We start from the raw sequence: 14361 nt of genomic DNA, 5'->3' as shown, positions 1-14361 counted from the left end.
TTCCATTTCAGTCCATAGTCAGCAACACTGAAAAATAAACACGTCTCTAGCAAAGAACCTAAAAAGAATGAATGTACAATACGAGGAGGGAACAAGCTCTTCAGATTGTCAATCAAATTGGTTCATGTGAACCTAGAACTGGAGAATGATGACCCCAAGAAAGAGGCCATTCTATCCATTGAGTAGTGCTGATTGTTTGTAAGAGCTTTCCTCTTAGTCTCACTTTCCATAACCTTTTTGTTACCTTTTTAAGTGCATATTAATTTCCCTTTTAGAAGCTTGACTGGATGTGTGTTCCTTCCAGGAAATGTATTAAGTGTTAAAGGGTTCAGAAAAGATTTACAAGGATGTTGCCAAAGTTGGAGGGTTGGGCTATAGGGAGAAGCTGAATAGGGTGGGCCTGTTTTCCCTGGAGTGTTGGAGGCTGAGGGGTGACCTTATAGAGGTTTATAAAAGCATGAGGAGAATTGATTGAGTGAATAGCCAAGGTCTTTTCACCAGGATAGGGGAGTCCAAAGCGAGAAGGCATAGGTTTAAGATGAGAGGAAAAAGATTTAAAAGAGACCTGAGAGGCAACTTTTTCACGCAGAGGATTGTGTGTGTAAGGAATGAGCTGCCAGAGGAAGTGGTGAAGACAAAAAATACTGCAGATGCTGGAATCCAAAGTTGACAAGCAGGAGGCTGGAAGAACACGGCGAACCAGGCAGCAGCAGGAAGTGGAGAAGTTGATGTTTCGGGTGTAACCCTTCTTCAGGACTAGGGGTGGGTGTGAGGGGAAGTTGCAGATAAAGGGGGTGGTGGGGGCAGGGCGGTGAGGTGAGGATAGGTGAAGACAGGCAGAGGGTATAACCTGATTGGTCAGTGGGAAGAATGAATCTGTTAGGAGACTGGGAGGAGTGGAATGGAAGGGGAGGGAGTGGGAAGGGAGTTGGGGGATGGGAAAGGAAGGGTATTTGAAATTGGAGAACTCAATGTGGAGTCCTCCGTGCTGGAGGCTGCTCAGGAAGAAGCTGAGATGTTGTTCCTCCAATTTGTGGTTTAGTTTGTTGTGGTAATGGAGGAGGCCAAGGATTGTCATGTCAGAAAGGGAGTGGGAAGGGGAATTAAAATGGGCGGTGACTGAGAGGTCTGGTTGGCCCCTGCGGGCCCAGCTGAGATGCTCGGGTAAACCATTCCCTAAGTTTACGTTCTGTCTCCCTGATGTAGAGAAGACCACATCAGGAGTACCTGATACAGTAAACTAGGTTGGAGGAGAGGCAGGTGAACCTCTGTCTCACCTGGAAGTACTGTTTGGAGCCCGGGATGGAGGTGAGAGGGTTGGTGAACTGGCAGACTTTGCATCTTTTCCAGTTGCAGGGGAAGGTACCTGGGAGTTCGGGGGCGTTGGTGAGGAGAGTGGTGCAAACCAAGGACTGTCGAAGGGAACAGTCCTTATGGAAGGCAGAGAGGGCCAGGGAGGGGAAGATATTCTGGATGGTGGAGTCTGGTCGGAATTGGCAGAGTGTTTAAGGATGATGCGTTGGATGTGGAGACTGGTGGGGTGGGAGGTGAGGACAGGAAGAATCTGTTTTTATTACATTTGAGAAGGTGATGGAGGCTGGTACAATTATAACATTTAAAAAAACATCTGGATGGGTATATGAATTGAGAAGGTTTAGAAGGATTTGGGCCAAATGCTGGCAAATGGGGCTAGATTAATTTAGGATATTTGGCCAGCATGGATGAGTTGGACCCAAGGGTCTGTTTCTGTGACGTACATCTCTATAACTCTACGACTCTATACTACGTTCAAAAAAATCTGGGCAACTCCCTCTGTTTTTTTTGAATGAATCTAAAACTGTCCCTAATATTCCATAAAGTGGTTCATTGTATTTTTCACCCATTTGAAAATTGCTTTTGGTAATACTGCCAGAGCCACAATCAGCATCCTTTTGAATTACAGTTGATGTGGCAATGGTGCAACATTTACTTGAACTACAGCGGTCCAAGTGACTTAGTTTTGGCAACCTATTGGAATGTATCTTTAAGATCATAGATTCTGTACCCTGTACCTATCTTGAATCAACAAGGAAGGAATCAGATATTGAATGCAGGGGGAGGGGCACTGAACAACTGGATCCACTGTTATGGATTGGTTAGCTGATTCGCTGATTTACAATGCAAAGTGATGTCAATAGCATGGGTTCAATTCCCATAACGGCTTCACTCCACATGAAAGTCCTGCCTTCTCAACCTTACCACTCGTCTGAGGTTAGATTAGATTACTTACAGTGTGGAAACAGGCCCTTCGGCCCAACAAGTCCACACCGACCCGCCAAAACGCAACCCACCCATACCCCTACATTTACCTCTTACCTAACACTACAGGCAATTTAGCATGGCCAATTCACCTGATCGCACATCTTTGGACTGTGGGAGGAAACCGGAGCACCCGGAGGAAACCCACACAGACACGGGGAGAACGTGCACACTCCACACAGACAGTCACCTGAGGTGGGAATTGAACCTGGGATTCTGGTGCTGTGACCCTCAGTTTAAACTCAAACGTTTAATGAGAGAGCAGACTGTGATGACTTTACCATGAGAAGTAGGAAAGGAGTAGGCCATTTGGCACCTGAAGCCTGCTCCACCATTTAATAGGATCATGGCTGATCCAACATTCCTCATGTCCACTTTCCTGCTCTTTCCCATAACCCTTGAATGCCAGACTGATCAAACATCTCTCTATCTCAGCCTTAAATATCCACAAAGACTCTGCCCCCACATCTCTCTATAACAAGAAGGACCAAGGATTCACAACCCTCGGAGAGAAGAAATTCCTCCTTATCTCAGTCTTAAATTGGTGTCCCCTTTATTCTGAGACTGTGCCCTCTGGTCCTAGATACTTTCATGAGGGGAAACATCCTCTCAGCATTGACCCTGTCATACTCTTAAGAATCCTATATAAGACCATAAGACACAGGAGCAGAAATTAGGTCATCCAGCCCATCGAGTCTGCTCCGCCATTCAATCATTGCTGACATATTTCTCAATTCCATTCTCCCACTTTCTCCCTGCAACCCTTGATTCCCTTGATACTCAAGAACCCATCTATCTCTGTCTTAACTATACTCAATAACCTGGCCTCCACAGTCTTCTGTGGCAATGAATTCCATCGATTCACCAATCTCTGGCTGAAGGAATTTCTCCTTATCTCTGTTCTAAAAGGTCTTTCCTTTACTCTGAGGCTCTGCCCTCAGGTGCTAGGTTCCCCTATCAATGGAAACATCTTCCCAACATCCACTCTGTCCAGGCCATTCAGTATTCTGTGTATTTCATTTGATTCCCCCCTTATCCTTCTAAACTCCATCGAGTATAAATCCAGAGTACTCAAATATTCCTCATAGACTAAGCTTTCCATTCCTAGGAACCATTCTCGTGAACCTCCTCTGAACACACTCCATGGCCAGTCCATCCTCCCTGTGATATGGGGCCCAACACTACACACAATACACCAAATGTGGTCTGACCAGAGCCTTACAGAGCTTCAGAAGGTACATCCCTGCTTTTATATTCAAGTCCTGTCAAAATAAATGCCAACATTGCATTTGCCTTCCTAACTACTGACTCAATCTTCTAGGAGAAAATGAGGACTGCAGATGCTGCAGATCAGAGCTGAAAATGTGTTGCTGGAAAAGCACAGCAGGTCAGGCAGCATCCAAGGAGCAGGAGAATCGACGTTTCAGGATTCCTGAAGAAGGGCTCATGCCCAAAACATTGACTCTCCTGCTCCTTGGATGGTGCCTGACCTGCTATGCTTTTCCAGCAACACATTTTCAGTACTGACTCAATCTGCAAGGTTACCGTGAGAGAATTCTGGACTAGAACTTCCAAGTCTCTTTGCACTTCAGCCTTCTGAATTTTCTCTGCATTTAAAAAATAGTCCCTGCTTCTATTCTTCTGACCAAAGTGCATGACCTCACACTTTCCCACATTGTACTCCATCTGCCACTTCTTTGCCCACTCTCCTAACATGTTCAAATCCTCCTGCAGCCTCCCCACCTCTTCAATGCTACCTGTCCCTCTATCTGTCTTTCAATCATCTGCAAACTTAGCCAGAATGCCCTCAGTTCCGTCATCTAGATCATTAATGTATAAAGCAAAAAGTTGTGGTCCCAACACTGAGCCTTGCCGAACACCACTTGTCACCGGCTGTCATCCTGAGAAGGTCCCTTTTATCCCCACTCACTGCTTTCTGTCAGACAGCCCAGCTTCCATCCATGCTAGCACCTTGCCTCCAACACCATGGGCCCTTATCTTACCCAGCAGCCTCCTGTGCGGCACTTTGTCAAAGGCCTTCTTAAAGTCCAGGTAGATAACATCCATTGGCTCTCCTTGGTCTAACCTGCTTGTTACTTCCTCAATGAATTCTACCAGAGTTGTCAGGCATAATCTCCCCTTGATGGAACCATTCTGACTTTGCACTATTTTACCATTCACTTCTATGTTTTCAGAAATCTCACCCATCACAATGGATTCCAGGATCTCACCCACGACCGAGGTGAGGGTAATCGGTCTTTAATTTTCCGTTTTTCAATGAGATCACCTTTCCTTCTCCTAAACTCCAATGATTAGAGTTTAAATCAGTTTTGCTTTTGTTCATAAGTCAATCCCTCCATACCAGGAATCATCCTAATGAACCTTCTCTGAACTGTCCCCAATGAAATGATATCTTTCCTTAAATGAGGTGACCAAAATTGGTCACAGTGCTCTAGATGTGCAGTTGCAGTAAGACTTTCCTACTTTTATACTCCAACTCCCTCGAAATAGGGGCCAATATTCCATGAGCCTTCCTGATTACCTGCTGTACCTGTGTGCACAAGTTCCCCCAAGACATTTGGTGGTGCAGCTTTCCCCATTTAAATAATACTGTGTTCTTGATTCCAACTTCCAAAGTGAACAACTTCACATTTTTCCACATTATACTCCATCTTCCAACTTCTTGCCCACACACTTAACATATCAACACCTCTCTAAGGTCTTTGTAACCCTCCCACTTGTCTAACCACCTATTTGTCACCTGCAAATTTGGCTAGAGTATGTTTGCTTCCTTCCTCCAAGTCATTAATACATACTGTAAACAGTTGTGGCCCGAGCACTGATCCCTATAGAACCCCAATGGTCACAGGTCACCAACCTTACTATCATTTGTTGTTTCCTGTCCAGTTCTTTATCCATGTCAATATACTACCTCCTACCCTTCCATGCTTTCAGAAATCTCATCCATCACAGTGGTTTCCAGGATCTCACCCACGACTGAGGTTAGGGTAGTCGGTCTGTAATTTTCTGTCTTTCAATGAGATCACCTTTTCTAAGAGCATGGGCTCTTACATTATGACTTAGCCTTTTTGTGAGGGACCTTGTCAAACAGCTTTGTGAAGTCCAACATAGCATTAGTTTCTCTCTGTCCACTCTGATTTAAAAAATAATAAATTTGTCCAAAATGATTCCCTTTCATGAAACTGCGCTGACTCTGCTTGATTAGATTATGTTTTTCCAAATGTTTTGCTGTTACCTCCTTCAGAGCTGGGCTGAGAGGTGGCAAATGGAGTTCAATGCGTAAAAGTGTGAGGTGATTCACTTTGGAAGGAGTAACAGGAATACAGAGTACTGGGCTAATGCTAAGTTTCTTGGGAGTGTAGATGAGCAGAGAGATCTTGGTGCCCATGTACATAAAAAGGCTTGTGATGTGTTAGCTTTTATGGGTAGAGGGATTGAGTTTCGAAACCAAAGATCATGCTGCACATGTCTATGACTCTATGAGTCTGTGATCCCTGTTTGTGGCACTCTGTGATGTATTCTCCATGGGAATCAGGACATTGATCTTTGCACCAACCGTGCTCTCATCTCTCACGTGTTGACAACAAGATGGGTTCAGTCAGTCTCTGGAGGCTGCCTCTGAACTGACTGTCTCCGCACTTACTGTGCTATTAAGTTCAGTGGGAGGGTTCCCTCTGTAACTCAGATGCTGACTAATCTCCCTGCATTTCCTCTTCCTAATGTCAGGTTTGTATTTGTTTTCACTCCTTTAGATACGAAGGACGAGTTGAACTCCCGGACAACCTGAAATCCTTATTCCGCCCAGTGGCAATGATGGTGCCTGATTACGAGCTAATTGCAGAAATCATGCTGTTCTCTGAGGGCTTTAAATCAGCCAAGTCCCTCTCAGGAAAGATTGTTAATGTATATCAGCTGGCCAGCAAGCGGTTATCCCAACAGGTAGGAACCAACCTTCACTTCTACCTGCTGACAGGAACCTCGCAAAGATTATTGAAGTAGCAATTAGACTTGATCTGGACCCTAAAAAGGCATTTGTAATAGTGAAATTGAGGAACTGACAATGTATACACACTTGATTACAGCTATTATTGCACAGCAATTAGATTAAATCTGTGATTTCCCTGAAAAGCTCGAGAAGATTTACACTCTGCACTGTGTCTGAAAGCTGCACACACTCGACATGGCTGCTGGGGAAAAATAAGCACTCCCGCTGTTAGGCAGTAGTGTGGGGGAGAGAAAAGAGGGAAAAAAAAAAGAAAAAACAAAAAAAGAAAAAATACAGGAGTGTCAAAGGCTCTGTTCACTCAGAGAGTTGGCGCTGATGGAGCTGGATCAATTTCAAGGACTCTCCACTTGAAAAAGGAAAAGCTCTAGAATTCGGACAATGACACCAACCATTAGTTTATTGAAGGAGATGTTTGCAGCTCAGTCATTGAAACTCATTGAAACAGACAGAATGACCAAGTGGTCTCAGAACCATCCTAGTTACAAATGCTAAAGCAGCCTGGCCTTATTGGACTCAGCCAGGTGCAGATTTTTGTTCCCTGGGAATGTCCCACTGCTCATCGCTGTTCAGTCACTCCTATCTGATGTCTGCACCCATCACACAAGACTTTCAAAGTGTAATGGCCATCTGAGACTCAGTGAGTAGCTTACACTGTAAACAGATCATCAGGAGGATTTGGAAACATAGGAAATAGGGGCAGAAGGAACCCATTCTACATGATCAGGGTCAGGAAGGAGAGATCCCATCCAGATTGAGAAGCAGCCCGAGTGAGTACATGTGTTCGAGGAATTTGAAGCAATGTGGGAAACACAGCAGAAATTCACCCCAAGGAAGAAGAAATGTACTAAGGAGTGGATGAGGCAACCATGGCCAGTCAGGGACAGCAGAAAAGTGAGAGAAAAAGACATTCAATGTGGTGAAGAATGGTGGGAAGCCAGAAGATTGGGAAGTCTTTAAAAAACAGTAGCAGACAACTGAAAAAAACAATCAGCAGGGAGAAGATGAAATTGGAGAGTAAACTAGCCAGTAGTATAAAAGGAGATTGCAAGAGATTTTTTAGATAGGCAAGAGAGAATCAACCTTTGATTGCTGGAAAATAAGTCTGGAGAAGGAATAATGGGGAACAAAGAAATAGCAGACGAACTGAATCGGTAATTTGCATCGGTTTTCACAGTGGAAGACACCAGCAACAGTTGAAGATGCCCTCCAACACATCTCATCAACATCCCACCCCTCCTCCCTCAAACCCCACCCCTCCAATCGTAACAAGGACAGAACGCCCCCCTCCCCCGGTCCTCACCTTCCACTCTACCAACCTTCGCATAAACCGCATCATCCAAACGGACCCCACCACCAGAGATATATTTCCCTCCCCACCCCTTTCCGTGACTACCTGGTCAGGTCCACACCCCCATCAACCCACCCTCCCTTCCTGGCACCTTCCCCTGCCACCGCAGGAATTGCAAAACCTGCACCCACACCTCCTCCCTCACCTCTATCCAAGGCCCTAAAGGAGCCTTCCACATCCATCAAAGTTTTACCTGCACATCCACCAATGTCATTTATTGTATCTGTTGCTCCCGATGCGGTCTCCTCTACATTGGGGAGACTGGATACCTTATCGCAGGGCGTTTTAGGAAACATCTCTGGGACACCCGTACCAATCAACCCCACTGCCCTGTGGCCCAACATTTCAACTCCCCCTCCCACTCTGCCAAGGACATGGAGGTCCTGGGCCTCCTCCACCGCCGCTCCCTCACCACTCAACACCTGGAGGAAGAACGCCTCATCTTCCACCTTGGAACACTTCAACCCCAGGGCATCAATGTGGATTTCACCAGTTTCCTCATTTCCCTCCCCCCACTGTACCCCAGTTCCTACCTTCCAGCTCAGCACCATCCTCATGGCCTGTCCCACCTGCCAATCTCTCTTCCCACCGATCCGCTCCACCCTCCTCTCTGACCTATCACCTCCATCCCCACCTCTATCCACCTATTGTACTCTTTGCTACCTTCTCCCCATACCCTCCTACCTACCATTTATCTCTCCACCCCGGAAGCTCCCTGCCTGTATTCCTGATGAAGGGCTTTTGCCTGAAACCCGATTTTTCTGTTCCTCGGATGCTGCCTGAACTGCTGTGCTTTTCAAGCACCACTCTAATCTAGATTCTGATCTCCAGCACCTTGCAGTCCTCACTTTTGCCGAGAAGTTCAAGGCAGTTCAGGGGACAGAGTTGAGTGGCCATCACAAAGAAGAAAGTGCTAGGGAAGCTGAACGGTCTGAGGGCAGATAAATCACACAGACCATTTGGACTATGTTTCAATGTTCTGAAGGAGTTAGCTGAGGAGGTTGTGGAGGCATTGGTGGTGGTCTTTCAGGCATCACTGGAATTAGGGAGATTCATAGATTTGTAGATTCATACAACACAGAAAGGCCCTTCAGCCCATCAGGTCTACACTGACATAATTACCACTAAAAACACAGGAATAGGGAGAATTTGGATGGATATGGGCAGACAGGTGGGAGTAGTTTAGTTTGGGAACATGGGTGAGTCAGACTGAAGGATGTGTTTCTGTGCTGTGTGACTCTATGACTGTATGCTCAAATCTTCTTGCATTGAAGGCCAACATACCATTTAATTTCCTCACAGCATGCTGGACCTGTATACTTGCTTTCAACACCCACTGTACAAACTCATGCAGGTCCCTTTGTACATCAATCTTTCCAAAACTATCATCATTTCATTGATACACTGCCATTCAGTTACTTGAATGCAGCTGGCCTTCTGTCTTTCAGGTACAGGTTATTGTCATCATATTTGAATCACAAGGGAGGGAGGACTAGGGTGAGGAAGAAACTTTATTCAGCGACTGTGTACGCAATTTACTTGTCAATGATTCTGTGTTGAATCACAACATTTTAGATATTTGCCTTTTGACACTGAGTGATTCAGCAGCAGTAAGTGAGACATATAAATGTGTGAACATCCTTTCCAAATGCACCCAGTGCACCACACCTCAGTGTCAATTAAGTCAACCCTTACTCTTTCAAACTTCAGTGGTTACAAGCATTGTCTGTCCGATATTTTATTGTAAGATGGCCTGTCTGCTCAGGTATTTTTGCACATCCACTAGTATTATTTATTGTATCCGTTGCTCCCGATGCGGTCTCCTCTACATTGGGGAGACTGGGCGCCTCCTAGCAGAGCACTTTAGGGAACATCTCCGAGACACCCATACTAATCAACCACACCGCCCCGTGACCCAACATCTCAACTCCCCCTCCCACTCTGCCGAGGACATGGAGGTCCTGGGCCTCCTTCACCGCCGCTCCCTCACCACCAGACGCCTGGAGGAAGAACGCCTCATCTTCCACCTCGGAACACTTCAACCCCAGGGCATCAATGTGAACTTCACCAGTTTCCTCATTTCCGCTTCCCCCACCTCACCCTAGTTCCAAACTTCCAGCTCAGCACTGTCCCCATGACTTGTCCGGACTTGTCCTACCTGCCTATCTCCTTTTCCACCTATCCACTCCTCTCTGACCTATCACCTCCATCCCCACCTCTATCCACCTATTGTACTCTTTGCTACCTTCTCCCCATACCCTCCTACCTACCATTTATCTCTCCACCCCGGAAGCTCCCTGCCTGTATTCCTGATGAAGGGCTTTTGCCTGAAACCCGATTTTTCTGTTCCTCGGATGCTGCCTGAACTGCTGTGCTTTTCAAGCACCACTCTAATCTAGATTCTGATCTCCAGCACCTTGCAGTCCTCACTTTTGCCGAGAAGTTCAAGGCAGTTCAGGGGACAGAGTTGAGTGGCCATCACAAAGAAGAAAGTGCTAGGGAAGCTGAACGGTCTGAGGGCAGATAAATCACACAGACCATTTGGACTATGTTTCAATGTTCTGAAGGAGTTAGCTGAGGAGGTTGTGGAGGCATTGGTGGTGGTCTTTCAGGCATCACTGGAATTAGGGAGATTCATAGATTTGTAGATTCATACAACACAGAAAGGCCCTTCAGCCCATCAGGTCTACACTGACATAATTACCACTAAAAACACAGGAATAGGGAGAATTTGGATGGATATGGGCAGACAGGTGGGAGTAGTTTAGTTTGGGAACATGGGTGAGTCAGACTGAAGGATGTGTTTCTGTGCTGTGTGACTCTATGACTGTATGCTCAAATCTTCTTGCATTGAAGGCCAACATACCATTTAATTTCCTCACAGCATGCTGGACCTGTATACTTGCTTTCAACACCCACTGTACAAACTCATGCAGGTCCCTTTGTACATCAATCTTTCCAAAACTATCATCATTTCATTGATACACTGCCATTCAGTTACTTGAATGCAGCTGGCCTTCTGTCTTTCAGGTACAGGTTATTGTCATCATATTTGAATCACAAGGGAGGGAGGACTAGGGTGAGGAAGAAACTTTATTCAGCGACTGTGTACGCAATTTACTTGTCAATGATTCTGTGTTGAATCACAACATTTTAGATATTTGCCTTTTGACACTGAGTGATTCAGCAGCAGTAAGTGAGACATATAAATGTGTGAACATCCTTTCCAAATGCACCCAGTGCACCACACCTCAGTGTCAATTAAGTCAACCCTTACTCTTTCAAACTTCAGTGGTTACAAGCATTGTCTGTCCGATATTTTATTGTAAGATGGCCTGTCTGCTCAGGTATTTTTGCACATCCACTAGTATTATTTATTGTATCCGTTGCTCCCGATGCGGTCTCCTCTACATTGGGGAGACTGGGCGCCTCCTAGCAGAGCACTTTAGGGAACATCTCCGAGACACCCATACTAATCAACCACACCGCCCCGTGACCCAACATCTCAACTCCCCCTCCCACTCTGCCGAGGACATGGAGGTCCTGGGCCTCCTTCACCGCCGCTCCCTCACCACCAGACGCCTGGAGGAAGAACGCCTCATCTTCCACCTCGGAACACTTCAACCCCAGGGCATCAATGTGAACTTCACCAGTTTCCTCATTTCCGCTTCCCCCACCTCACCCTAGTTCCAAACTTCCAGCTCAGCACTGTCCCCATGACTTGTCCGGACTTGTCCTACCTGCCTATCTCCTTTTCCACCTATCCACTCCTCCCTGACCTATCACCTTCATCCCCTCCCCCACTCACCCATTGTACTCTATGCTACTTTCTCCCCACCCCCACCCTCCTCTAGTTTATCCCTCCACGCTTCAGGCTCTCTGCCTTTATTTCTGATGAAGGGCTTTTGCCTGAAATGTCAATTTCGCTGCACTTTGGATGCTGCCTGAACTGCTGTGCTCTTCCAGCACCACTAATCCAGAATCTGGTTTCCAGCATCTGCAGTCATTGTTTTTACCTCTGTTCAGGTATTAGTTTAGTAAACCCAGCCAGTGATGCTTGAATCTGACTGGAATAATTTTAAAATGCAGCTGGAAAACAATGCAGGTTAATTTATTATGTTAAAAGTGCTATCGATTTATAGTTGTCTGAAGTTTCTCTCTCTGAACCCATTCTCTTTTCCTGTCTCAACAGGACCACTATGACTTTGGACTGAGGTCCATAAAGTCTGTGTTAGTGATGGCAGGACAGAGGAAGAGAGCAGCTGAGATTCAGTAAGTGGTCCTACGCAGAGCTGTTTAATGTCTCCTTAACAGATACCAAGCTTTGACAACCCAGCTTTAACCACAGTGAGTGGACGGGAGATCCCCATTTCAGGTAGAACCTTGATGTTTGAAGCTCCCTGTTATTTTGAGCCTATGCCTCCTAGTTCCAGTTTCACTGACCAGTGGAAACAACCTTTCTGATTCTACCAGATCCCAATAGGAGCATATCTCTCCAGCCAGAGGCAAAGACTCAGAAGGTAGCCAGGATTCAGACAAGTGGCAGTCTTTATTCAAGCAGTGACCAGTCCATGTGGGGACAGGGACACAGATCCCCCCTGAATCTGGCCTCAGCTTGAGAACCCTGTCATTCTCTTAATCTTTGGTTCGGATTGGAAGAGAGATCAATGATACACTCTATTTTTTAAGGTGATAAAAAACACTTTTTTACATTTTGTGTTACAATAATCCTACAATGTGGTCAGTGTGACTTCCCCTTATTATATACATCCAATCTTGTGAATCACCTAATCAATGATGGGCAGTGCTATGGATAGCCCCAGGTTCCCAAGATCTCATGGTGTTTAACAGATGTTGTAATCTCCAGACCTTGGGATCTTTCTATACGTCCTATTAATTCACATTCCAAAGTTACTGGTTATACTCCTTCAGATCTGTTCCAGACTTGCTTATCTCTAAGGACTGCTTGAATTCTGTTATTCATTGTTTTCCATATCTTATCTCAATCAAATTCTGTTAGTCCTATTATATTTTCCACTGCCCCAATTGTATATACTTTGAAAAATACAAAAGACAGTTGGCTCCAATTAACTGGTATAAGATTTGGAATTTTAATTTCTATGTAAAGTTATTTATATGTGAAGTCACCCAGCTACACTTTTTAACTAATGAGTTGTGAACAATCTATTTTGTGTCTGGCATCTTTTTAGTGATAAGTAAAGTGTTTCCTGAGACTAATTTTCTTTTCACATCCCTGTTTGAATGTTTTCCCCTAGTATTCCTATTGTATTTTGGCTATAGTTGTGTATTTATAATTATGTTGAAATCTATTTCTGCGATTATCTGAAGAATTTTTAACTAGAAACTATTTCTTCATATTGTGAATAACTTCAAAGAAAGAACTGATTACTACAAAATAACTTCAGCTGTTGTTTTCACAGCAGTACGATGTGTAAGGCTGACTGTCTTATGGACTGTGATTTACACCCCTTGTTCCAACTGCTGCTGTTCACCTAATGGGACAGCATCTTTTCATTAATGAGGCTGGAAACAATCACTTTTCATAGTTCAATGAACTTGTGTCTATCCTCAGACATCGTCTTTCTGAAATGTCTCTGATGGCTGTCTGTGGGGGAGCCCCCCATTCACCTTGGAGTATCCCCTGTTCAAAGTTTCATTATGTTTCACTTAAATGCTGGAGCAGGTGTTTAATTCTCCTTACCCCTTGTTGGCCATTTTGTATCTTTCAAATACGGGCAACCCTAACAATCACCCCTCATTCTTCTATATTCCAATGCATATAATCCCAATGTACTCAATATCTCCTTAAAAGCCAACCCTCCCAACTCCAGAATAAACCTAATGAACCTCCTCTGCACCCCCTCCAGTGCCAGTGTATCCTTTCTCAAGTAAGAAGACCAAAACTGCACACAGTACTCCAGGTGTGGCCTCACCAGCACCAGATACAGCTGCAACATAACCTCCCTGCTTTTAAACTCCATCCCTTTAGCAATGAAAGACAAAATTCCATTTGCTGACGTAATTACCTGCTGCACCTGCAGGCCAACTTTTTGTGGTTCGTGCACAAGGACACCCAGGTCCCTCTGCATGGCAGCAAGCTGCAATTCTTCACCATCTAAATAATAGTACGTTTTTGCTGTTATTCCTGCTAAATAGATGAGCTCACATTTATCAACATTGTGCTCCATTTACTGACTCTTGCCCATTCCCTTAACCTCTCTATATCCCCCTGCAGATTTTCAGTGTCCTCTGCACACTTTGCTTTCCCACTCATTTATTGTATGTCTGGTTCATTGAAGCCAATTCTTGCAAAACTAGAGCTGAAAATGTGTTGCTGGAAAAGCGCAGCAGGTCAGGCAGCATCCAAAGAGCAGGAGAATCGACGTTTTGGGCATGAGCCCTTCTTCAGCAGAGAGAAAAAAAAATGAATCCTCTTGAAAAACTAGGCTATTCTTCCCCATGTGCCTGTGCCAGCCCTTTCCTGCTCATTCTCCTTCACCTTCAAGACTTATCCAGTTCTATTTCAAAGTGATGAGTGAATCTGCTTCTGTTAGGTTAAATGATTTATGATAAATGAAAGTAGTTACTGTTGTGACAGCTGAATAACATCCTGTGGATGGTGACCTGGGATCACTGCCTGATCCTGCTGGCTGTTGATTGTATGGAA

The 14361-nt window shown here is 45.1% G+C and overlaps 1 protein-coding gene across 1 annotated transcript in view; it reads left to right on the top strand.

Annotated features, from left to right (window-relative positions):
- The window catches only part of LOC132832876 (dynein axonemal heavy chain 6-like), a 670564-nt gene that overhangs the window by 215658 nt on the left and 440545 nt on the right, over window positions 1-14361 (top strand). Inside the window, exons 29-30 of the mRNA XM_060851082.1 lie at window positions 6072-6258; window positions 11866-11945. Coding sequence (XP_060707065.1) covers window positions 6072-6258; window positions 11866-11945 — 267 coding nt within the window. The remainder of the gene's footprint in view (window positions 1-6071; window positions 6259-11865; window positions 11946-14361) is intronic.

The sequence above is a fragment of the Hemiscyllium ocellatum genome, chromosome 3 (genome assembly GCF_020745735.1).
Source record: "Hemiscyllium ocellatum isolate sHemOce1 chromosome 3, sHemOce1.pat.X.cur, whole genome shotgun sequence".
Taxonomy (NCBI): Eukaryota; Metazoa; Chordata; class Chondrichthyes; order Orectolobiformes; family Hemiscylliidae; genus Hemiscyllium; species Hemiscyllium ocellatum.
Note: the sequence above shows the minus strand (reverse complement) of the source record. Positions and strands in the feature narration are given on the sequence as shown.